This window comes from Hyla sarda, chromosome 13 (assembly GCF_029499605.1).
Source record: "Hyla sarda isolate aHylSar1 chromosome 13, aHylSar1.hap1, whole genome shotgun sequence".
NCBI lineage: Eukaryota > Metazoa > Chordata > Amphibia > Anura > Hylidae > Hyla > Hyla sarda.
This window is the reverse complement of record NC_079201.1, coordinates 15,954,091-15,976,987: the sequence shown is the minus strand read 5'-3', so window position 1 is coordinate 15,976,987 and position 22,897 is coordinate 15,954,091. Positions and strand designations below refer to the sequence as shown.

The 22,897-nt window shown below is 47.5% G+C and overlaps 1 protein-coding gene across 3 annotated transcripts in view; it reads left to right on the top strand.

Annotated features, from left to right (window-relative positions):
* Positions 1–12,319, top strand: part of RPN2 (ribophorin II) — a 49,900-nt gene extending 37,581 nt beyond the window's left edge. For 2 of the 3 annotated variants that reach the window (XM_056550721.1, XM_056550719.1), the window contains exons 12-18: positions 1,951–2,145; positions 3,075–3,161; positions 5,627–5,722; positions 8,393–8,468; positions 9,556–9,685; positions 10,021–10,088; positions 12,113–12,319. In XM_056550721.1, coding sequence (XP_056406696.1) covers positions 1,951–2,145; positions 3,075–3,161; positions 5,627–5,722; positions 8,393–8,468; positions 9,556–9,685; positions 10,021–10,072 — 636 coding nt within the window. In that variant the 3' untranslated portion in view covers positions 10,073–10,088; positions 12,113–12,319. The remainder of the gene's footprint in view (positions 1–1,950; positions 2,146–3,074; positions 3,162–5,626; positions 5,723–8,392; positions 8,469–9,555; positions 9,686–10,020; positions 10,089–12,112) is intronic. The other variant, XM_056550720.1, reaches the window with a different exon arrangement.
* Positions 12,320–22,897: the final 10,578 nt, after the last annotated feature.

Sequence of the window (22,897 nt, the reverse complement as noted above, 5' to 3'; positions counted from 1 at the left end):
CTCTCAAGATCTTGTTAAACTTTATAATCCTCCCAGTTCACTGCCTCCATCATGATAAACCACCCCCTGCCTTTATTATTTATTATTATTTTTATTATTTTAGTTTTCTACCTTGATATTGCTCTGAAGTCAGATTCACAGACTGGGAAGGGGCGTTCCCCAGCAGGTGTGACAGCATCTGAAGCCATACAGGGGCGAACTTCCTCTCTCACTCTGCCACACACAGCCCAGAGCAGTTCAGTGTGAGATGAGCTATGATTGGCTAAGGCTGCACACACCCCTCAGAATTCAAGACTGCATTTCCTGATTTTGGATTTCTGCCAGGCCAGCAGGAATCCAACGTTTGCAAGAGATGGGGGGTAAATGTGCTCTGGACAAGTAGGGAGACACCTAGTGGCAGTTTTTTTAATACACAAATAAAAAATAGAAAACTTTATTTGTTTAAAACACAATACATTAGAAAGATTTTTTATTTACCATTAGGAGTGTAGCAAAAATTAGTTTTAATGAGAGTACCCATTTAAAAATCTGAACATTTGAACACAGCCGTATTCCTCATTTGAATATATTGACTTTGTGCAGGTACTATTCTCCCTGTAAAAGTTTGTGTCTTTACAGACACCTATTAGCCAGTGTAAGGCTATGTTCACACAGCAGAATTTTTGCGGTATGTTCGTCTGGAAAAGACGGACGGGCACTAGGAAATGCTCCGTCTCCATTGACGGCAATGCTTTTCCGAGCGGATTCAGCCGAAAGAATTGGCAGAATCCCATTGAAAACAACAGAACTCTGCTGCAATGGAATCTCCTAGCAGAATTTTTCTGCTGGATTCTGCTTGGAAGTTTCGTCATGTGAACATGGCCTAAGACTTTGTATGGACTTTTGAGAAGGAAAATGACTTGGTTGATGGTTTACTCTTACACGCCAGAGTAGGATCAACAGAGGGACCTGACTAGACAGAGGTGTGAGAAAATAATTTTGGGATTAATGCAAGTAGTTGCTAAAACAGACATGTCAGGAGTGCTGACGGATCCTTTATAAACCATCATTCCTATAAGTCCGACACATTGGTTGACAAAGCAATTACATGATTTAAAGGGGTAGAAATTTTTATTTTTTAAATCAACTGGTGCCAGAAAGTTAAACAGGTTTTTAAAATTACTTCGATTAAAAAAATCTTAATCCTTCCAGTACTTATTAGATGCTGAATACTACAGAGGAAACTCTTTTCGTTTTGGAATTCAGAGCTCTCTGCTGACACCTCTGTCCATTTTAGGACAGAGCAGCATATGTTTGCTATGGGGATTTTCTCCTACTCTGGACAGTTTTTAAAAAGGACAGAGATGTCAGCAGAGAGCACTGTGCCCGTGATGTCAGCAGAGAGCTCTGTGTTCCAAAAAGAAAAGAATTAACCCTGTAGTATTCAGCAGCTAATAACTACTGGAAGGATTAAGATTTTTTTTTAATAGAAGTTATTTACAAATCTGTTTAACTTTCTGGCACCAGTTGATTTAAAAAAAGAGAAAAAAATTAAATAAAATAATTCCACCGGAGTACCCCTTTAAGCAAATTTTACAACCACAGATCATCCTAGAAACAGAGAACAATGTCCAGCGCTACTCCTGTTAAAACGATGCTGTTTTATTTCATAATACACCACAGGTACATAGACATAGTAGACACAGGTGACGCGTTTCGGCCCGTTACGGGCCGAAACGCGTCACCTGTGTCTACTATGTCTATGTACCTGTGGTGTATTATGAAATAAAACGGCATCGTTTTAAAGGGAGTAGCGCTGGACAGTATGTTTCTGGCTTGTGTATTGGTGTAGTCGGCGCCAGTCCGTGCGTTAAGGGACACGGAAGTGAGCTGAATATCGACATACAGCTTCCACAGATCGTACTAGTTATTTATAATAATTTTTTTATTTTATTTTTTCCCCCTCCCCAGACATTTGTTCGGCTGCATAACCAGAAGACTGGCCAAGAAGTAGTGTTCGTTGCTGAGCCGGACACCAAGGGCACATATAGGTTCGAACTTGATCCATCTGAAAGGAAGTCTGAATTTGACTCCGCATCTGGGACTTACACGCTCTACTTGATCATAGGAGACGCTACCTTGGAGAATCCCATCCTATGGAATGTGGTACGATCTAGGAACTTTTTACATGGATTATATTAGGGATCGACCGATATCGTTTTTTTAGGGCCGATACCGATAATCGGTGCAGGTTAGGGCCGATAACTTATACTGATCTAAGTTATCGGCTATTTAACCCCCTGCGACACCGCTGCAGATCATTGATTTAAAGCGGGCGCTTTAAATCAATGATCTGCAGTGGCTTTTGCGGGGCCATAGGCCGCCGCCGCCACCACCCGCTTCTCTCCCCTACCTGTCGGGGTGGTCCGGGCCATCCATCCATCGTTGATGTAGTGTCCGGGGGCGTTCCGGGTGGAGGGTGGTCCGGTCCGGGCTGTCCTTCTTCTCCGGCGGTCATCTTCTCCACTCCGGGCAGGCTCCGGCCTAGTATGCTGCATAGACGCCGCTGCGCAGTGACGCCCGTGCGCAGCGACGCACCTAACGTCACGGCGTAGCGGCGTCTATACAGCGTACTAGGCTGGAGCCTGCCCGGAGTGGAGAAGATGACCGTGGGAGAAGGACAGCCCAGACCGGTTCACTCTTCACCCGGAACGCCCCCGGACACTACAGGAAGGAAGGATGGATGGCCCGGATCACCCCCATTACGGGTAAGTTTTTTTTTTTTTATTGACTCGGAGGGTGGGGGAGGGGCCCGACCGGTATAGCGGTATGGGCAAAAATCCATACCGGTGTATACCGCCTAGCATCACGGTGGGGGGTGCGGTTCAGCGGGTCGAGGGGGTGGCGGTCGCGGTGCGGGGGCTGGGGCATTATCGCCCATACCGATAATCGGTCGATCCCTAGATTATATAATCATTCGATGATGATGATGGGTTTGTAGGGGAGTTTGCTCTGAGGTTCCCTTTAACTTGATCGGAGTTTGTAAAACCTGTTGACTTTTTTTTTTTTAATCAGTTTTTTATACCTGTTTTTAGGCTGATGTGGTCATTAAGTTCCCTGAAGAGGACACGCCAACCACTGTCCAGAGCAAGAACCTCTTTGCCCCCAAACAAGACATTCAGGTAACTTAATTCAGGGTGTGTGTTGCAATTGGAGGCCATTCAAGAAAATTGTCCAGGGAGCAGAAAAGGAATTTTTGTTCCCTGGTGTGCCATTTCTGCTCTTTACAGTATACTATACGAGACGAGAGAGGGGTGGATGCCAAGTCACAATCATCTTCAAACAATGACCGCAATTTGGCACCCGCCACCTCTCATTTTAAATGGTATGATTCTTTAACCCCTTAAAGGGGTACTCTGGTGGAAAACTTTTTTTTTGTTTTTTTTTTTGTTTAATGAACTGATGCCAGAAAGTTTAAACTGATTTGTAAACTACTTCTTCTATTAAAAAAATCTTACTCCTTCCAGTACTTATTAGTTGCTGAATACTACGGAAGATTTTTTTTCTTTTTGGAACACAGAGCTTTCTGCTGACATCACGAGCACAGTGCTCTCTGCTGACATCTCTGTCCGTTTTAAGAACTGTCCAGAGTAGGAGAAAATGCCCATAGCAAACATATCCTGCTATGAACAGTTACTAAAATGGACAGCGGTGTCAGCAGAGAGCACTGTGCTCGTGATGTCAGCATAGAGCTCTGTGTTCCAAAAAGAAGTTTCCTCTGTAGTATTCCAGAAAAAAGGGAGGGGGGCTCAGCTAGAGTATGTAAACCTGGGTGCTTAACAAACATTATATGAAGCCAATGCTGCAACAAACCCAGAAACAATGTATAAATGGAAGCACACCAAAAATGATACAATTAGTACAAAATATGACAATCTTTATTAGGAGCACATAATTTACATAGCAAAAAAACACGACACAATAATGCTAGACACAAAGAAAGTATGATTAAAACCATTTAAAAAGGCCCGTGTCGGGCCACACCACATAGATGAGACATAGTATATGTCTCATCCGGACCTGGGTTAAAGAAATGTACCGTATTTATCGGCGTATAACACGCACTTTTTAGGCTAAAATTTTTAGCCTAAAGTCTGTGTGCGTGTTATACGCCGATACACCCCCAGGAAAGGCAGGGGGAGAGAGGCCGTCGCTGCCCGCTTCTCTCCCCCTGCCTTTCCTGGGGTCTAGAGCGCTGCTGTCGGCCCTTTTCACCCCCTGGTTATCGGCGCCGCTGCCCGTTCTGTCCCCCTGACTATCGGTGCCGGCGCCGATAGCCAGGGGGAGAGAAGCGGCACCGACAGCTAGGGGGAGAGAAGGGGCAGCGGCACCCATTGCCGGCGCCGCTGCCCCGTTGCCTCCCCCCATCCCCGGTGGCATAATTACCTGTTGCCAGGGTCGGGTCCGCGCTGCTGCAGGCCTCCGGCGTGCGTCCCCAGCGTCGTTGCTATGCACGGCGCGGCGCTCTGACGTCATGCGCCGCGCCGTTCAGCGCATAGCAATGACGCCGGGGAAGCACGACGGAGGCCTGGAGCAGCGCGGACCGGACTCAGGTAATTATGCCACCGGGGATGGGGGGGGCGGCAACGGGGCAGCGGCGCCGGCAATGGGTGCCGCTGCCCCTTCTCTCCCCCTGGCTGTCGGCGCCGCTTCTCTCTCCCTGGCTATCGGCGCCGGCACCGATAGTCAGGGGGACAGAACGGGCAGCGGCGCCGATAACCAGGGGGTGAAAAGGGCCGACAGCAGCGCTCTAGACCCCAGGAAAGGCAGGGGGAGAGAAGCGGGCAGCGACGGCCTCTCTCCCCCTGCCTTTCCTGGGGGTATATCGGGGTATACACGTGCACACACGCACCCTCATTTTTTCATGGATATTTGAGTAAAAAACTTTTTTTACCCAAATATCCGTGGTAAAATGAGGGTGCGTGTTATAGGCCGGTGCGTGGTATACCCCGATAAATACGGTAATACCCCTACCACAAATAAAGTGATGATAATACCCTATGCCCCCGCCTGACCTGAATCACATAAGCACATAATAAAGTGACGTGCACAATGCGCAAATTAAACCTGTATACAGAGGTGTCACAACGAAATATCAAAGAGGACAAGGAATCTCTAGAACTAAATTACCAAACAGTCATAAATATGAACAAATGAACTAGAGATGCCAGCAAAGAATTGCCTAGATACGGTCAGATGGGAGGCAAGGCCCGCACAAGGTGGGAACAAATATCACCCATACGCCCAGGTCCGAAGAACCTCGAATACTACAGAATCCTCTGTAGTATTATACTACAGAATCCTCTGTAGTATTATACTACAGAATCCTCTTTAGTATTCAGCAGCTAATAAGTACTGGAAGGATTAGGATTTTTTAATAGAAGTAATTTACAAATCTGTTTGACTTTCTGGCACCAGTTGATTAAAAAAAAAAAAAAAAAAGTTTTCCACCGGAGTACCCCTTTAATAAGTAAGGTTGGTAAACCCCACTTATGATGGGAGAAGAAAAAACAGTCTATAAGAAAAAAAAAAAGTGCTATTCTAATGCTAGTGAATTGTGACTTATCCCGTATCTCTCTGTGTGCAGCACTTATTCCGGGAGCCAGAGAAGAGGCCACCTACTGTCGTATCGAATACTTTCACCGCCCTGGTCCTCGCGCCATTGCTGCTCCTCTTTATTCTTGTAAGTTACAATTTTTTAATGTCACCACACAAAGTCTAGAGACTCTAGACAGTCTACTAATGCATTTCATATGTTACAGCTTATTGTGCTGTTTGATTTATCTTTAGACACTTTTATCCAACTTTACTTTGTCTTTTTATTGGCCTAAAGCCGTGTTTCCCAACCAGGGTGCCTCCAGATGTTGCAAAACTACAACTCCCAGCATGCCCGGACAGCCTTCGGCTGTCCGGGCATGCTGGGAGTTGTAGTTTTGCAACACCTGAAGGCACCCTGGTTGGGAAACACTGGGCTAAAGTGTACTTACATGTCAGAAGTTATCTGTTGGGGTCTCGCTATAACAAAGGAACACAAGCACTCGGTCAGTATTGGAAAGTCGAACACCCGGAGTGTGGCCCCCGTGACAGTGTCTATGTATCTCTGGGACTGTTAGTGTCCATAATCCATGCACTCTGAGCAGAAATAAAGGATCACCATACTTATGAGTGCTTCTGTCTTTTTATTCTAGCAATTGGTGAGGGTCTCAGCAGACGCACCTGCCCAAATTATAACTTCTGAAATGTCACTATAACATGCTAGAAGTTGTGTAAAAGTTTGGGTGTCCCTGTCAATATAAAAAAAAAAGAAAAAATTGACGTTTTGATTGTTCAGGGTCAGTGTCCAGACCGCACCAATCTCCAAATATAACCAGGAGAAGTGTACGGTTAAAGGAGTACTCCGCCCCTAGACATCTTATCACCTATCCAAAGGATAGGGGGATAAGATGTCTGATCGCGAGGGTCCTGCCGCTGGGGACCCCCCCTGATCTCTGCTGCGGTACCCCAGACATCCGATGCATGGAGCGAACTTCGCTCCATGCCGGATGAGAGGTGGAGGCTCGTAACGTCGCGCCCCGCTTGTGACGTCACATCCGCTCCCCCTCAATGCAATTCTATACGCTTCCTCCCATAGACTTGAATTGAGGGGCTTGTCCATGACTTAACGAGCCTCCAGCGCTGCACCCGACGCTCTAAACGAACGCTGGGTGCAGCAGGGAGATCGCGGGGGTCCCCATCGGTGGGATCCCCCGTGATCAGACATCTTATCCCCTATCCTTTGATAAGATGTCTAGGGGCGGAGTACCCCTTTACTCCGCTGTAAAAAAAAAAAAAAATCAACTGAATACTGAAGGATTAAAGGGGGTTATCCAGGAAAAAACTTTTTTTTATATACCGTATTTATCGGGGTATACCACGCACCCTCATTTTACCCAAATATCCATGGTAAAATGAGGGTGCGTGTGTGCGCGTGTATACCCCGATACACCCCCAGGAAAGGCAGGGGGAGAGAGGCCGTCGCTGCCCGCTTCTCTCCCCCTGCCTTTCCTGGGGTCTAGAGCCCTGCTGCCGGCCCTTCTCTCCCCCTGGCTATCGGCGCCACTGCCCGTTCTGTCCCCCTGACTATTGGTGCCGGCGCCCTATTGCCGGCGCCAATAGCCAGGGGGAGAGAAGCGGCGCCGACAGCCAGGGGGAGAGAAGGGGCAGCCGCTGCCCCGTTGCCTCCCCCCATCCCCGGTGGCATAATTACCTGTTGCCAGGGTCAGGTCCGCGCTGCTGCAGGCCTCCGGCGTGCGTCCCCTGCGTTGTTGCTATGCGCGGCGCACTGACGTCATGCGCCGGGCAGCGCATAGCAACGACGCAGGGGACGCACGCCGGAGGCCTGCAGCAGCGCGGACCCGACCCTGGCAACAGGTAATTATGCCACCGGGGATGGGGGGGGGGGAGGCAACGGGGCAGCGGCGCCGGCAATGCCGCTGCCCCTTCTCTCCCCCTGGCTGTCGGCGCCGCTTCTCTCCCCCTGGCTATCGGCGCCGGCAATGGGCCGCCGGCACTGATAGTAAGGGGGACAGAACGGGCAGCGGCGCCGATAGCCAGGGGGAGAGAAGGGCCGGCAGCAGGGCTCTAGACCCCAGGAAAGGCAGGGGGAGAGAAGCGGGCAACGACGTCCTCTCTCCCCCTCCCTTTCCTGGGGGTGTATCGGCGTATAACACGCACATAGACTTTAGGCTAAAAATTTTAGCCTAAAAAGTGCGTGTTATACGCCGATAAATACGGTATATCAACTGGCTCCAGAATGTTAAACAGATTTGTAAATTACTTCAATTAAAAATTCTTAATCCTTCCAGTACTTATAAGCGTCTGTATGCTCCACAGGAAGTTCTTTTCTTTTTGAATTTCCTTTCTGTCTGACCACAGTGCTCTCTGCTAACATCTCTGTCCATTTTAGGAACTGTCCAGAGTAGGAGCAAATCCTCATAGGAAACTTATCCTGCTCTGGACAGTACCTAAAATGGACAGAGGTGTCAGCAGAGAGCACTGTGGTCAGACAGAAAGGAAATTAAAAAGAAAAGAACTTCCTGTGGAGCATACAGAAGCTTATAAGTACTGGAAGGATTGAGAATTTTTTATATTAGTAATTTACAAATCTGTTTAACTTTCTTTCATTAGTTGATAATAAAAAATAAAAAAAAATGTTTTCCAGTGGAGTACCCCTTTAAGCACTTCCTGCTAACTCAATTTCTCTACACGAGATGACCCCCATAGACCTATAATTGAGCCACTTGCAGCTGAAGCATGTTAATATAGATTTTATGATGGGATATAGAGATAATTTACAAGGCTCTTTTGTTCGCAGTGGGTGAAGATTGGTGTGAATATCTCCAACTTCAGCTTCTCTCCAAGCACGCTGGTCTTCCATCTTGGCCATGCCGGTATGTTTCTCCATGCTGCTCTATTGTAATATGTATGTTGTAAATAAAAGCACTATACAGTATTCCCTCAAGTTACAATATTAATTGGTTCTGGGACGACCATTGTATGTTGAGACCATTACTCTATGGAAACCTGTTAATTGGTTCTGAAGCCACCAAAATGTCATCCAAAAATAGGAAAAAGTGAGGATTAAAGATAAATAAGTAGATAACTAATATAGATAAAGTACTTACATATAAAAGTAATAAAGATCTGCTGGGAGCTGTAAATCACTGTCTATTTCAGTGATTCCCAAAGAGGGTGCCTCCAGCTGTTGCAAAACTACAACTCCCAGCATGCCCGGACAGCCTTCGGCTGTCCGGGCATGCTGGGAGTTGTAGTTTTGCAACAGCTGAAGGCACCTTCTTTGGGAAACACTGGTCTATGTAGAGGACAGGAGCTTTTTCAGGGTCCTGTACAGTATACGCAATGTCCTAAAAATAGTAAAATTAAGCCGCCCTCACCTGATGTCCAAAGGAGAAGCTATCCCTGGCACAGGTACAGAGTACAGAACATGTAATACCCACTGTACTGTAGGGGGCGCTACCAGACACCAGTCAGTGCATACAATTCAGTAATACAGATAACGAGTACAGAACATGTAATACCTCCCTGTACTGTAGGGGGCGCTACCAGACACCAGTCAGTGCATACACTTCAGTAATACAGGTAAAGAGTACAGAACATGTAATACCTCCCTGTACTGTAGGGGGCGCTACCAGACACCAGTCAGTGCTTACACTTCAGTAATACAGGTAAAGAGTACAGAACATGTAATACCCACTGTACTGTAGGGGGCGCTACCAGACACCAGTCAGTGCATACACTTTAGGAATACAGGGGTTTTACCAGTGAAATGCCCATTCTGATTGGTCGGATCTTCCGGCCCTTGACACGTTTCGCAGATTCCGTAGCATTGTATGTTGAGTCCGGTTTGAAGTTACAATGGTCCAGAAAAGACCATTGTATGTTGAAACTATTGTATGTTGAGGCCATTGTAAGTTGAGGGATCACTGTATATAACATTTACTAAATATTCTCTTCTAGCAATGCTGGGCCTGATGTATGTTTACTGGACTCATCTGAACATGTTCCAGACTCTGAAATATTTGGCCTTATTAGGAATTGTCACGTTCCTAGCTGGAAACCGCATGCTTGCCCAGAAAGCAGTCAAGAGGTAAAATAATCGGCGTTCTCTTTTTTTTTTTTTTTTTTTTTACGGTATAAAACGGACCTATCAAATGGCGGAATCAAATTGGCCAAATCAAAATAAATCGCCTGAATTTGTTGGAGGATTTCAGAGCGTTTCCCTGTTGCTCTCGGAGGCCTCTATAGTCTTGTACTTGACACTTGCGTTCCGTTTCTCCCATCTGTCCAGGAGTATTTGAGTAATTTGTTCCTTTATGATCTGATTTCTCTGCTGTAATCTTGTCTGCACTCAGACCTGTCTCTATAACTCCCAGGCCTTTACCTTCTCTTCCCCTGCCTCTTCTCCTTCCTCTTTTCTCTCAGGACTGCAGCTGAACAAAGCAGTAGGTTGGCAAAGTATAGAACCCTTCGGTAATCGGGGCGTCCGTGAAGTAAGGCTGCCTTACCAAAGTCATTCTAACACCTGCCCAACATGCATGCCAACCATGCTCCATAATACACAGCCCTTGCCTCATGCATCCATTTTATTTATTTTAACTAACCACTCGCTGTCATTGACTGCTGCGGGCGAAGCCATTCTGCTCTACAGAGGTTCACGGTTTGTGTGGCTTTAACCCTTTCACCTGCACTTGATGGTTTGTGCTTATTTTGTTCCACTAAAATGCAACCCTACCTACCTATTCATCCATCATGTACTCAAATTTGACTTGCTCTTAAAGGCGTTCTCCACTACTGTAAAAAAAAAAAAGTTATGCTTTATCCGCAGACGGTCTGGGACTCCCGCAATCTCCATGACAGGGCACTGTAGCTCTCTGCGCATGGAGAGGCCTGTCAGCATGCATTGTCTATGGGAGCGCCAGAGATACACGAGTACAGCATTTGTGTATCTCCAGCTCTCCCATAGACATTGCCGAAGCCTTGTTCTGGAGAAGACTGGGGCTGCCAGAAGTCATACCCCCTGCAATCAGGCACTTATGCCCTATCATAAGTTTTACAGTAAGGCAGTAACCCATTTTAATATCCACGTAAATCCATAAGAACATTTTCAAATGAATTTCTTATTCACAAAAAAAAAAGTGGTGGATGGGAATGCACACTGCCGCGCTAGTCACTCTGGTGACATTTGACCTCATTGGTTGTGATTAGAGATGAGCGAACTTACAGTAAATTCGATTCATCACGAACTTTTCGGCTCGGGAGTTGATCACTTTTCCTGCATACATTAGTTCAGCTTTCAGGTGCTCCGGTAGGCTGGAAAAGGTGGATACAGTCCTAGGAGACTCTTTCCTAGGAATGTATCCACCTTTTCCAGCCCCCCGGAGCACCTGAAAGCTGAACTAATTTATGCAGGAAAAGTCATCAACTGCCGAGCCGAGAAGTTTGTGACGAATCGAATTTACTGGAGACACGGGAGAGGGAGGGGGGTAGACACGGGAGAGGGAGGGGGGTAGACACGGGAGAGGGAGGGGGGTAGACACGGGAGAGGGAGGGGGGTAGACACGGGAGAGGGAGGGGGGTAGACACGGGAGAGGGAGGGGGGTAGACACGGGAGAGGGAGGGGGGGAGAGACGGGAGGGGGAGGGGGGGAGAGACACGGGAGGGGGAGGCACGGAGGGAGAAAGGGAGAGATAGATGGATGGTCTGATATATCTATATAAAAATATAGCTAGAGAGAAAGTTATGTATAATATAACTTTTTTTATTTTATTTATATGATAAAAATGAGAATAAATAAATTATATATAATCACTGGGGTTGCAGTGGTTTGACCCCCACCTGTCAGATTTATTTGATCTCCAATCAGTTGAATAAGGAGTTAACTTTTAATCTTGCTAACAGCGTTGTGCTCGTGTGCAAGTAGAAACACTGTATAATGGTCGAGGTCCAGGAGATCAGTTCTCTGTGTTCTGCCTTTCAATGAATTCTGTATCACTGAAGAAAGGAACATGGGAAGCCTTTTATCCAGCAAAATGACGCCCCCCCCCCCCAAAAAAAAAATATTCTTAATTATGCTGCCATGACTTTTTGTATTTGGTTATCTCCTGGATCTATAGTATTTACATGAGGCCCTTATCTTTCCACCTAAAAAGCCACGTAAAGGGAAATAGTACAAGTTTTCTTTTGATTTCTGCAGTATTTTCTAACCAGGGTGTCTCCAGCTGTTGCAAAACTACAACCCCCAGCATGCCCGGACAGCCGAAGGCTGTCCGGGCATGCTGGGAGTTGTAGTTTTGCAACAGCTGGAGACACCCCGGTTAGAAAATACACTGCATTACTGCCTTTTCTCATATAAAAAGGTGTGGACGTCTGCTGCAGATCATAGGTTATCCTGCTTATGTATCTATGTGCATGTAAACATAAATCACCAACCATCCCTTAAAGGATTTTTTTCTATATATACTCGATGCTAATTTTTATATATTATCTAATATTTGCTCTCTTATTTTGTTGTTAGGTCAAAAAAGTGAAGTGAGACCGGATCCGAAAAAAAGAGAATAAAACCTTAAGATGCCAGCGTCGGTTCATTTGTAAATGTTCAAAATTGCAGTCCTTTAAATTTTGTTTTTGTTTTTTTACGTACCCCAAATGTTTTTTTTTGCACTGATTGTAATACTACACCTTCTGAGCTGCCCCCCTGCCCCTCTTCGATACCACTGTGAAATCCATTCCAGACGTGGCGTACGCTGACATCTCTTTCTGCCAGATGCAGGGCTTGAACTAGCTCTGGGCATTTTCACACTTACAAACTACCATAGTGTTGGGTGGGTGGGTGGGGGGGGGGGGTGTATTGGCACCATGTCATTTTTGGGAGGAGGGTGGGGACGATGTGGAAGAATGGAATTGGGAGAAGATTAAAAAAAATGGGACTTCCGAATGTTTCTTTGCCTGTTTAATAAATGGAAGGTGAATGGGACTGTTTTTATTTTTTATTTTTTTTGTCTATTTCCTTTTTAAAGCGTACCTGTCATATGACAAAAAAAGATTATGCCTCTATATCTCACTCACTAGGTCATGCAGATACTTTACATGTCTCTGTTATGTGTGTAGCTTCTGTATTTGGCTCTCAAATCCATCTGTTCTGCTGCTCACTCATTCTGACATCCACTGCTCAGGAAGGGGCGTGTCTGAGCCTGCCCTCAATCGCCATTCAGTTCCTCCCTGAGTCTGCTGTGCTGGGTCTATACATCCAATCACTGCAGATTGCTCTGTAACCTCCTCATCTTTTATTTCATGCTGCAGTCTGATAGGACAAGAGTTAGCCTTATGCTGGGACAAAGATGTAGCCATGTAGTGGTCGTTTTTTTAATTTATTTTTATTTTTTTAATGCCATGATTTCCATAAAAAGGCGATAACATTTTTTTTTATGTTTTATATTAGAAAGGTTAATGTTTTGCCGAGATTTGCAACATATAAAAAGTTTTAGATTCTGACAGTGCTCATTTAACCTCTTAAAGGGGTATTCCAGGAATAAACTTTTTTCTCTATCGGCTCCATTGGGGGACACAGACAGTGGGTGTATCTTGCTGTCTCTAGGAGGTGTGGCACTATGGTAATAAAAAGTCAGCTCCTCCCAGCAGGATACACCCGCCTTCAGGATCTGAGCTAGTCAGTTTAAGCTTAGTGTCTGAAGGAGGTGGGACGTGGTCTGGGTTGCTCCAGACCAGGTCTTCTAATTTTTTTGTTTTCCTAGTTAGGGACGTGTTAGTTTTTTTATTCCTTTTCTGTTTTCAGGTGGGGACTCGGGGACTGCGATTCCCCATTACAAGTGAGGGGGCACAGACATTGCGTATATGCGCTGTTAACCCCCCCCCCCCTCGCCAACGGTCAGCGCTTGGGTGGTACCACACGGGTCCAGGTCCCCCTATTTCTCTGCTCGCCTCGCTCGCGCATAGCAGCCAGGCGTGATACAGTTAACTAATGCTGACTGAAGACTTCAGTGACGACTCCAGTAGGGGAGTTCTTCTGACTGAGGTAAGCACTTCTCCCCCCCCCCCCTTTTTTTTGACTCTCACCAGCTGGAGACCCCCTGTTTTGACCCACCCTTTAGTTTTTTGGGGGCTATCTTACAGGAGCTGCACTTTATCTGGCCGCCCGCCCTATTTCCCCGAGTGTACAAACGGCCATCAGGTGTGCTCGGGGCAAGGAGCGGGCACCATGACAGTTCTCCCGACCGGTCTGGGAGAGCTCGGAGGCGCGAAGCTGCCTCCAATCAGCGCCGTGGGCGCGAATTTCAGTAGGAAGGGGGCAATTACTTATTGCCTTGCTTCAGGCACGCCCCTCTCTTCCTATTGGCTGGCCTTTTCTCTCCATAGCTGCACAGAGCGAGTCTCCTCACTGCAGCTGACAGGGGACACAGACTAGGGTGAGTAAGTTCCTATCTCCCTTCTTTTCCCTCATTATGTCCGTACCCAGAGCTGTTCTTCCCTCTAAACAGAGACCTGGAACTTCAGTGACTTACTATCTTGTAAGCACTGTAATACCAAAATGTCTGGCTATGCTGAGCCCATTTGTCCTGCCTGCGCCACTGCTCCCCCAGACCCCCTGATGCCCCTTCGGTCCCTGTGGATCCTGCCGCTCCCCCAGCCTGGGTTTCTTCTCTGACCCAGTATATGGCTGACTTGAACAAAGTCTTCCACTCGGTGGCTGAGGCCTCCCGGGAAGTGGTGTCCGCCTTGAAGGGGGTCTTCCCTGCGCAGGACCTCTGGAAAGGCTCGCTCCTCGTCTCCACATTCCTCACGCTCTCACAAGCGTCCTAGGGGTGCCTCGTCTGACTCTTCCAATGAGTCCCCCCCCCCCCCCCCCCGTCATCTGGGCACAAACGTTGCTCCTCCAGAGGACGTTCTCGGAGTCGCCGCTCTGCCACGCCAGAGCAGCGTTCTCGGTCAGTCGCCTCCCCCTCAAGGACTGCCTCTACCCATTTTCATTCCCCTGGCGAACTGATGGACGAGGCTTCCGAGCCGGCATGTGACTGAGGACCGCCCGGACTCAGTTGCAACGGTTAACTCTTTGGTTAACGCCCTGAGAGACACCTTTCACTTAGAGGGCCCAGGATCTTCGGATGTCAATCCAGGAGTATCCTTTCATCGTGCTAAGCCAGCACCTCAGAAGTTCAGCTCTCACGCTGACTTTGACGATGTTCTGGAGACCGCATGGAAACATCCAGACAAGAGGTTCCCGGGAATCAAGACAATTCAAGATCGTTATCCATTTGACAAGGTCTTTGTCACTAAGTTGGTTTCTCCTCCCTCAGTGGACCCACCAGTTTCCCGGATCAGTAAGGCATACACTGCCTCTGGCAGATGCCGCTGCCTTCAAGGATCCCACGGACAAGAAGGTAGAATCCTTAGCGAAGTTTGCCACGGAAGCTGCTGGCTCTTCTCTTCTTCCCATCTTCGCCTCCACATGGGTGTCCAAGGGCCTGTCTGAGTGGTGCCAAAAGCTCCATCAGGATATCTTAGACCCTCCGGGGGGGATCCCGCTATCTGCTTTGGCTCTCCAATGCTCTAAAGCCGGGGATTTTCTGTGCGCAGCTTCCATGCAGGCAGCCCGTTGTTCTGCCTATGCTGTGGGTCATCTAGCGGCTCTCCACCGCTCTATGTGGCTTAAGGCTTGGAATGCGGATACCGCTTCCAAAAGATCTCTCACTGAGCTTCCCTTTACGGGTGGCCGTCTTTTTGGCAAACGCCTTGATGAGATTATCTCCGAGGCAACGGGAGGTAAGAGTTCCTTGTTACCTCAAAATAAGGCTCGTCCTACTTCCCAAAGGAAGGCCTTTTCCTTTCGGACCTCCAGCTCCAACAAGGGATCCGGGCAGGCGCCCTCGCGGGACAAGAAGGCTCCCTCATTCCGGGCTCGCCCGTCTTGGAAGTCGGACTCCAACCAGTCCAGCCGTTTTGCGCCCAAATCAGGCAACCGAAAGCCCACTTCTGCATGAAGTGAGGCCCCCACCCGCGGTTTCTTCTCGGGTGGGAGGTAGTCTCTTACTTTTTTGAGACATTTGGACCTCTCACATTCAAGACTCTTGGGTCAGGGACGTGGTGTCTAACGGTTACCGGGTCGTATTTGCATCCCGTCCGAGGGATCGTTTTTTTCGATCCCGGCCCCCGGTCTCCTCCTCTGGCGAAAGTTTCGAGCGGCTCTCCAGTCTCTGCTTCTCCAGGGTGTTATCGTTCCTGTTCTTTCAGGGGAAGGTTTTCGGGGTTTCTATTCAAATCTTTTTGTGGCCCCCAAGAAGGACGGTTCTGTGCATCCTATTTTGGACCTCAAGCGTCTCAATCTTCATCTTCTCATCCGCCACTTCCGAATGGAATCCCTCCTTTCGGTAGTGGTGTCCCTGGAACAAAGAGAGTTCCTTTCATCGGTGGACATCAAGGATGCCTACCTCCATGTGCCAATATTTCCGGGCCATCATCGGTACCTCCGCTTTGCGGTTCCGGAGGGGCACTTTCAATTTGTACCCCTCCCCTTCAGTCTAGCCACGTCTCCTCGGGTCTTTACAAAGGTGCTTGCGCCAGTGATGGGCCTGTTACGGTCGAGGGGAATCTCAGTGATACCCTATCTGGACGACATTCTCATCAAGGCTCCAACCAGGGCCCAGACTCTGGAGAATCTGGACATCACTCTCCAAACTCTGACTCGCTTCGGGTGGATGGTCAACCAGGACAAGTCAGTCCTCCGTCCTACCCAGTCTCTAACCTTTCTGGGACTTCTTTTCGACACGGCCTCTGCTCGAATTCGTCTTCCGCCGGACAAACGTCTGGCGCTCCGGTCGGGGGTCCGCTCCCTTCGGATCCAGGTATCACTCTCCATCCGCACTTGTATGGAAGTCCTGGGTCGGATGGTGGCAACTTTGGAGGCCGTACCTTTTGCCCAGTTTTATTACCGTCCCCTCCAACTGGCGATTCTCTCTCGGTGGAACAGGTCTCCTCTGTCCCCCGATCGTCAAATTGTTCTCCCTCTCAGGGTCTGTCAGTCTCTGCTCTGGTGGTTCCGCTCCACCCTTCTTCTCCAAGGGCGGTCGTTTCTTCCCCTTCACTGGCAGGTTGTTACAACGGATGCCAGCTTGTCGGGCTTGGGCGGCGTGTTCAGAGATTGGACGGTTAAGGGACTCTGGTATCCCCAGGAGACCCTTCCGATGAACATATTGGAATTACGGGCGATTCTTCTTTGTCTTCTTCATTGGGAGTCCCATCTTCATCCACCGTCCTGTCCGCGTTCGGTCGGACAATGCCGTGGCGTACATAAATCGTCAGGGCGGCACTCGCAGCTCGGCAGCCATGGCCGAGGTGACAAAGATTCTCTCCTGGGCGGAGAGCAAGGTTCCGGCCATTTCGGCGATTCACATCCCGGGGGTGCTCAACTGGGAAGCGGACTTCCTCAGTCGGTCCTCACCCGACCCCAGCGAGTGGTCTCTACATCCAGAGGTCTTCGCGCACCTCTGGGGCATTCTGGATGTGGACCTCTTCGCGTCCTGGCACAATCGGAAGATCCTTCCGTTTGTGTCCAAGTCCCGGGACCCTCAGGCTCTGGCCGTGGACGCCCGAGTGATTCCTTGGGCGGGGTTTACCCTACCCTATCTGTTCCCTCCTCTTCCGCTTCTTCCCAGGGTGCTGAGGAAGCTCAAGGCAGAGGGCGTCCCCGCCATTCTGGTAGCTCCAGATTGGCCCCGAAGGTCGTGGAACGCCGACGTAGTCAGGCTTCTGGACGACGCTCCGCTGCTCCTTCCGCTCCGTCCAGACCTGCTCTCTCAGGGTCCTCTTTGCCACCCCAATTTACAGTCGCTGCATTTGACGGCGTGGCGGTTGAGACCGCTGTTTTGAGGTCCCGCGGGTTCTCTTCCCAAGTCATTCGCACCATGCTCAAGGCTCGTAAGCCTTCCTCTGCAAGGATTTACCACCGTACTTGGAGGTCTTATTTTCGTTGGTGTGAAGTACAGGACTTCTCCCCGGTGACCTTCTCGGTTCCCCGTCTTCTCTCCTTTTTGCAGTCTGGGTTGGAACTGGGGTTGTCTCTCAGTTCCCTTAAGGGTCAGGTTTCGGCCCTTACTGTTCTTTTCCAGCGGCCCCTGGCTTCTAATCCTCATGTCCGGACCTTTCTGCAAGGAGTGGCGCATGCTGTTCCTCATCGGTCACCTTCTCCCCCTTGGGACTTGAATTTGGTTCTGAGCGCCCTCCAGGGTGCACCCTATGAGCCCCTTAGAGAGGTGTCTCTCCGCCTCATTTCTTGGAAAGTGGCGTTTCTGGTGGCTATCACCTCCATCCGGAGGGTGTCTGAATTGGCAGCCCTTTCCTGCCGTTCTCCGTTTCTGGTGATCCATCAGGACAAGGTTGTTTCTGGCCAGACCCTTCCTTTTTACCTAAAGTGGTTTCGGCCTTTCATCTCAATAACGATAGTGTCCTCCCGTCATTTTGCCCGGCTCCTTCTCATCCTAGGGAGTGCTTACTGCACAAGCTGGACGTGGTTCGGGCTGTTCGGTCTTCTCTCCATCGCTTCTTCCTTTCGCCAGTGTGATTCCTTTTTTTTGTCCTGACGGAAGGTCGTTGCAAGGGACAACCTGCTTCCAAGGCCACCATTTCTAGGTGGATTCGGTGTACCATTTCGGAAGCCTATCGCTGTAAGGGGAAGATTCCTCCTTTCAGGGTTGTGGCTCATTCCACTCGTTCTGTTGGGGCATCCTGGGCTCTCCAGAATAGAGCCTTGGCATCGCAGATTTGCAAGGCGGCTACCTGGTCGTCTTTGCAAACTTTTTCGAGGTTTTACTGGGTTCATACTTTTGCATCGGCTGATGCTACCCTGGGGCGTAAGGTGTTGCAGGCGACAGTGGATCGGCCGTCTGCCTGATTACTTATCTGCCCACCCAAGGGATGGCTTTGGTACGTCCCTCTGTCTGTCTCCCCCAATGGAGCCGATAGAGAAAAGGAGATTTTTTAACACTTACCGTAAAATATCTTTCTCGAAGGATCCATTGGGGGACTCGGCTCCTGCCCTTTTTGTTTTTTTTTCCTTTTGGTTCTCTGTCCGAGGGTTTTTTCAGTTATGTTTTTTCTTCTGGTTCTCGGACAGTTTTGGGTTTTTCCTTGACCTATTGGTCTCCTCCTATTGCTCTGGAACTTAAACTGACTAGCTCAGAGCCTGAAGGCGGGTGTATCCTGCTGGGAGGAGCTGACTTTTTTAATCACCATAGTGTCACACCACCTAGAGACAGCAAGATACACCCACTGTCTGTGTCCCCCCAATGGATCCTTCGAGAAAGAGATTTTACGGTTAGTGTTAAAAATCTCCTTTTTATATATCAACTGGCTCCAGAAAGATAAACAGATTTGTAAATTACTTCTATTAAAAAATATTAATCCTTTCAGTACTTATGAGCTTCTGAAGTTAAGGTTGTTCTTTTCTGTCTAAATCCTCTCTGATGACACATGTCTCAGGAAACGCCCAGTTTAGAAGAGGTTTTCTATGGGGATTTGCTTCTAAACTGGGCGGTTCCCCAGACATCAGAGAGCACTTAGACAGAAAAGAACAACCTTAACTTCAGAAGCTCATAAGTACTGAAAGGATTAAGATTTTTTAATAGAAGTAATTTACAAATCTGTTTAACTTCCAGTTGATATACAAAAAAATTTTTTTTCCTGGAATATCCCTTTTAAGCACTCGGGGCGTACGCCCTGAGTCCTCTCCCTTTTCTATAATGCGGCACATCATAGCGGGTTAGGCCCAGCCTCAAACAACGGCCTGATCGTGGTGCTGCGCACTATTAACCCTTTAGAGGTGGTGTCTAAAGTGAAAGTAAACTTACCCCCCGACTAGCTCAGTCGGCTGTTCGGGACCGCCGCGGCAAAATCAACTGGAGCACACAAGGAGGACCCCTACTTTCCTCCTGTGTGTCCGATCATCGAATTACTGCTCCGTGCCTGAGATCCAGGCATGAGCAGTCAAGCAGCAGAATCATTGATCAATGTTATCCGATGGGATAACAATGATCAATGTAAAAAATCTGTGTGTGCAGTGTTATAGCCCCCTATTGGGGCTATAACATTGCAAAAAAATAAATTAATAAAGATGATTTAACCCCTTCCCTAATAAAAGTTTGAATCACCCACCTTTTCCCATTTAAAAATAAAAAACTATGTAAATAAACAAATCGCCGAATGCAGAAATGTCCGAATTATAAAATTGTATCGTTAATTAAACCGCACCGTCAACGGCGTACGCGCCAAAAAAAAAAAAATTGTGTATTTTTGGTCACTTTTTATATAATGAAAAAATGAATAAAAAGCGAACAAAAAAGTCCGATCAATACAAAAATGGTGCTGCTAAAAACTTCAGATCACGGCGCAAAAAATTATCCCTCATACTGCCCCATGTGCGGAAAAAGAAAAATTATAGGGGGTCAGAAGATGACAATTGTAAACTTATATATTTTCCTGCATGTAGTTATGATTTTTTCCAGAAGTCCGACAAAATCAAACCTATATAAGTAGGGGATCATTTTAATCATATGGACCTATAGAATAAAGAGGTGTTATTTTTACCGAAAAATGTACTGCGTAGAAACGGAAGCCCCCAAAAGTTACAAAAGGGTGTTTTTTTTTCAGTTTTGTCGCGCACTGATTTTTTTTTTCCTTTTTGCCCTAGATTTTTGGGTAAATTGACTGATATTATTACAAAGTAGAATTAGTGGCACAAAAAATTAGCCATCATATGGATTTTTAAGTGCAAAATTTAAAGAATGATGATTTATTTTAAAGGTACGGAGGAAAAAAACTGAAAAACCCTGAATCCTTAAGGGGTAAGAAAGTGTTTTCCCACCAGGCTACCTCCAGCTGTTGCAAGACTACAACCCCCACCATGCCTGGACAGCCTTTGGCTGACCAGGCTTGCTGAGAATTGTAGTTTTGCGACAGCTGGAGGCATCCTGGTTGGAAAACACCACTTTAAAAATTGCTGAAAATTTAGAATTGATTTTCAAAATAAGCGTCATAAATCAAGATCTGTGATTTGAATGCATTTGTGTTTTAACAGGTAGAGAGAATTTTATTCACAGAAATACATTAATGAAAGTCTGATTTCAGATTATTAATCTTCAGCCTACGGTAAGTCCCGACGTGCCCCGGTCTTCAGCAGCCCCAATGCAATTTCATTGCTGGGAGCGGAGATGGCGATAAACTGTGAGAATTGTCAGAAATTACAATAACTGCCCCTATTTCTGTAATAACGCTACCAAGGTCTGGGAGCGATTATCTCAAGCACATGCTTTGGGTAAAGCTAGCGGACCGTGGCTGGGAAAAGGGATTTAGAGTTGGGTTTTCTGTGTATGAAGATAAATAGAAATAGTAATGACAAGATTAAAGGAGTACTCCGCGGAAAACATCTCCCCCTATCCAAAGAATAGGGGATAGGATAAGCTATGTAAGTGCAAGGGTTCTGCCGCTGGGGACTCCTGTGATCTCCGCTGCGGCACCCCAGTCATCCAGTGCACAGAGCTTACTCCGCTCCATGCCAGATGACTGTTGACCACAGCCGCCGTGTCCCCTCCATTCATGTCTATGGGAGGAGGCGTGGCGGCTATGTACTTGCAGTCACAAACCCTCCCATAGACATGAATGGAAGGGGTGTGGTTTGACATCATGAACATGGAAGCTGCCGCTGCTGGCCCGGAAATCATGGGGGTCCATAGCAGCAGGACTCCGGTCATCAGACGTCTTCTCCCCCATCCTTTGGATAAGATGTTTTTCAGCGGAGTACCACTTTAAAGGGGTTTCCCATATTAAGTTATTTTATATTTTTGTGGTCTGTGGAGGTCCAGCCTCTGGGACATCCATTGATTGCAAAAATTGGTCGTCTTCTGAAGGCTCCTGGTCACATGTCTGTGTGGGAAACTGCAGCCAGCTCCATTCACTTGTATAGTGGAAAAGTGAAGAGATGCACTAAACAAGTAATGCATCGCCTTTATTCCCAGAGGTTGGGCTCCCACCGATCATTGATTGATGTGAATAATATTGTCATTTTATTAGATAGTTGCAGCAGGAGGTATAGAAGCTGGACCTCGCTGCAGATGATAGGATAGATACCGGAATTTTTTCTGACATGTATGTTCTCTTGAGTTATATCGACACAACGTCCTGATGAAGAAGCCATAATGGCTTTGAAATGTGTTGTGTGTTGATATATCTCAGTGCCCTGTCAGATGTTGCAGAACTACAACTCCCCAAAGGCTGTCCAGGCATGCTGGGAGTTGTAGTTTTGCAACATCTGGAGGGCCACAATTTGGAAACCACTGCTTTAAAGGAGTAGTGCAATAAAACATAACTTATCCCCTATCCAAAGGATTGGTGGGATAAGTTATAGATCGCCAGGGGTCCGACCCATGGGAACCCCCACGATCTCCTAAACGGGGCCGTTCTGACCGCTGCAGGAAGCCATGTCAGTCACGACTCCTACATGTAGCTCTATGGGATACATGGAGGGGGCATGTCCTTTCACTTTTTCTCCTTGTCTTTGCTTAAAAAAAAAAAATTACTGGAAAGTGATCTGTTCAGGACAGGAAATGTCAGCTTAGTTTTACTCCTTTTGGCCACAGTGGAAATGGCAAGATTTCAGATTTAAAAATATAGAAAGTAAAAGGAAAAAATTATATTAATATTTTTTATGGTAACATAAAAACTTGCTGTTATAATGGGTCACTATTTGATGACACATTCCCATTAGGGTAGGGTCAGACAAAGCACATTCACAGCTCATTTCATGCTGCGGATGCTCAGAAACAGACACTACTTGTCCGAAGCAGGGAACTTGCTGGCGTAGGCGCATCTGCAGCATGAAATGCGCTGTGGATGTGCTACGTGTGACTTTCCTTAAGGGAGATCTGCGGTGTTAGACACTTATGTATCTCTATGGGAGAGGTGGAGATGCAGCATTCGTGCATCACTGCCTCTCCCATAGAGCTGTATGCAGGGGGGGGGGGCGTATCATCGACCTCAGTGAGGCCGTGGCAATGTTGGGTCTCCGTAAGGGAGATCGCAGGGAGTCCCACCGGTCGGATCTGATCAGATATCTATCCTCTATACTGTGGATAGCGAGTAAGTATCTATGGCTGTACAGGCCTGAGGGGGCTGTGCAGGACAACGCTGTTTCCTGTCCTTTTAAATCCCTCTTATTCTAACCAGTGTTTGGTAAATGTAAAGATTTGGGATAATACCCAGAGTCCAAAAAAAAAAAAAAAGACTGCTTCATAAAGCA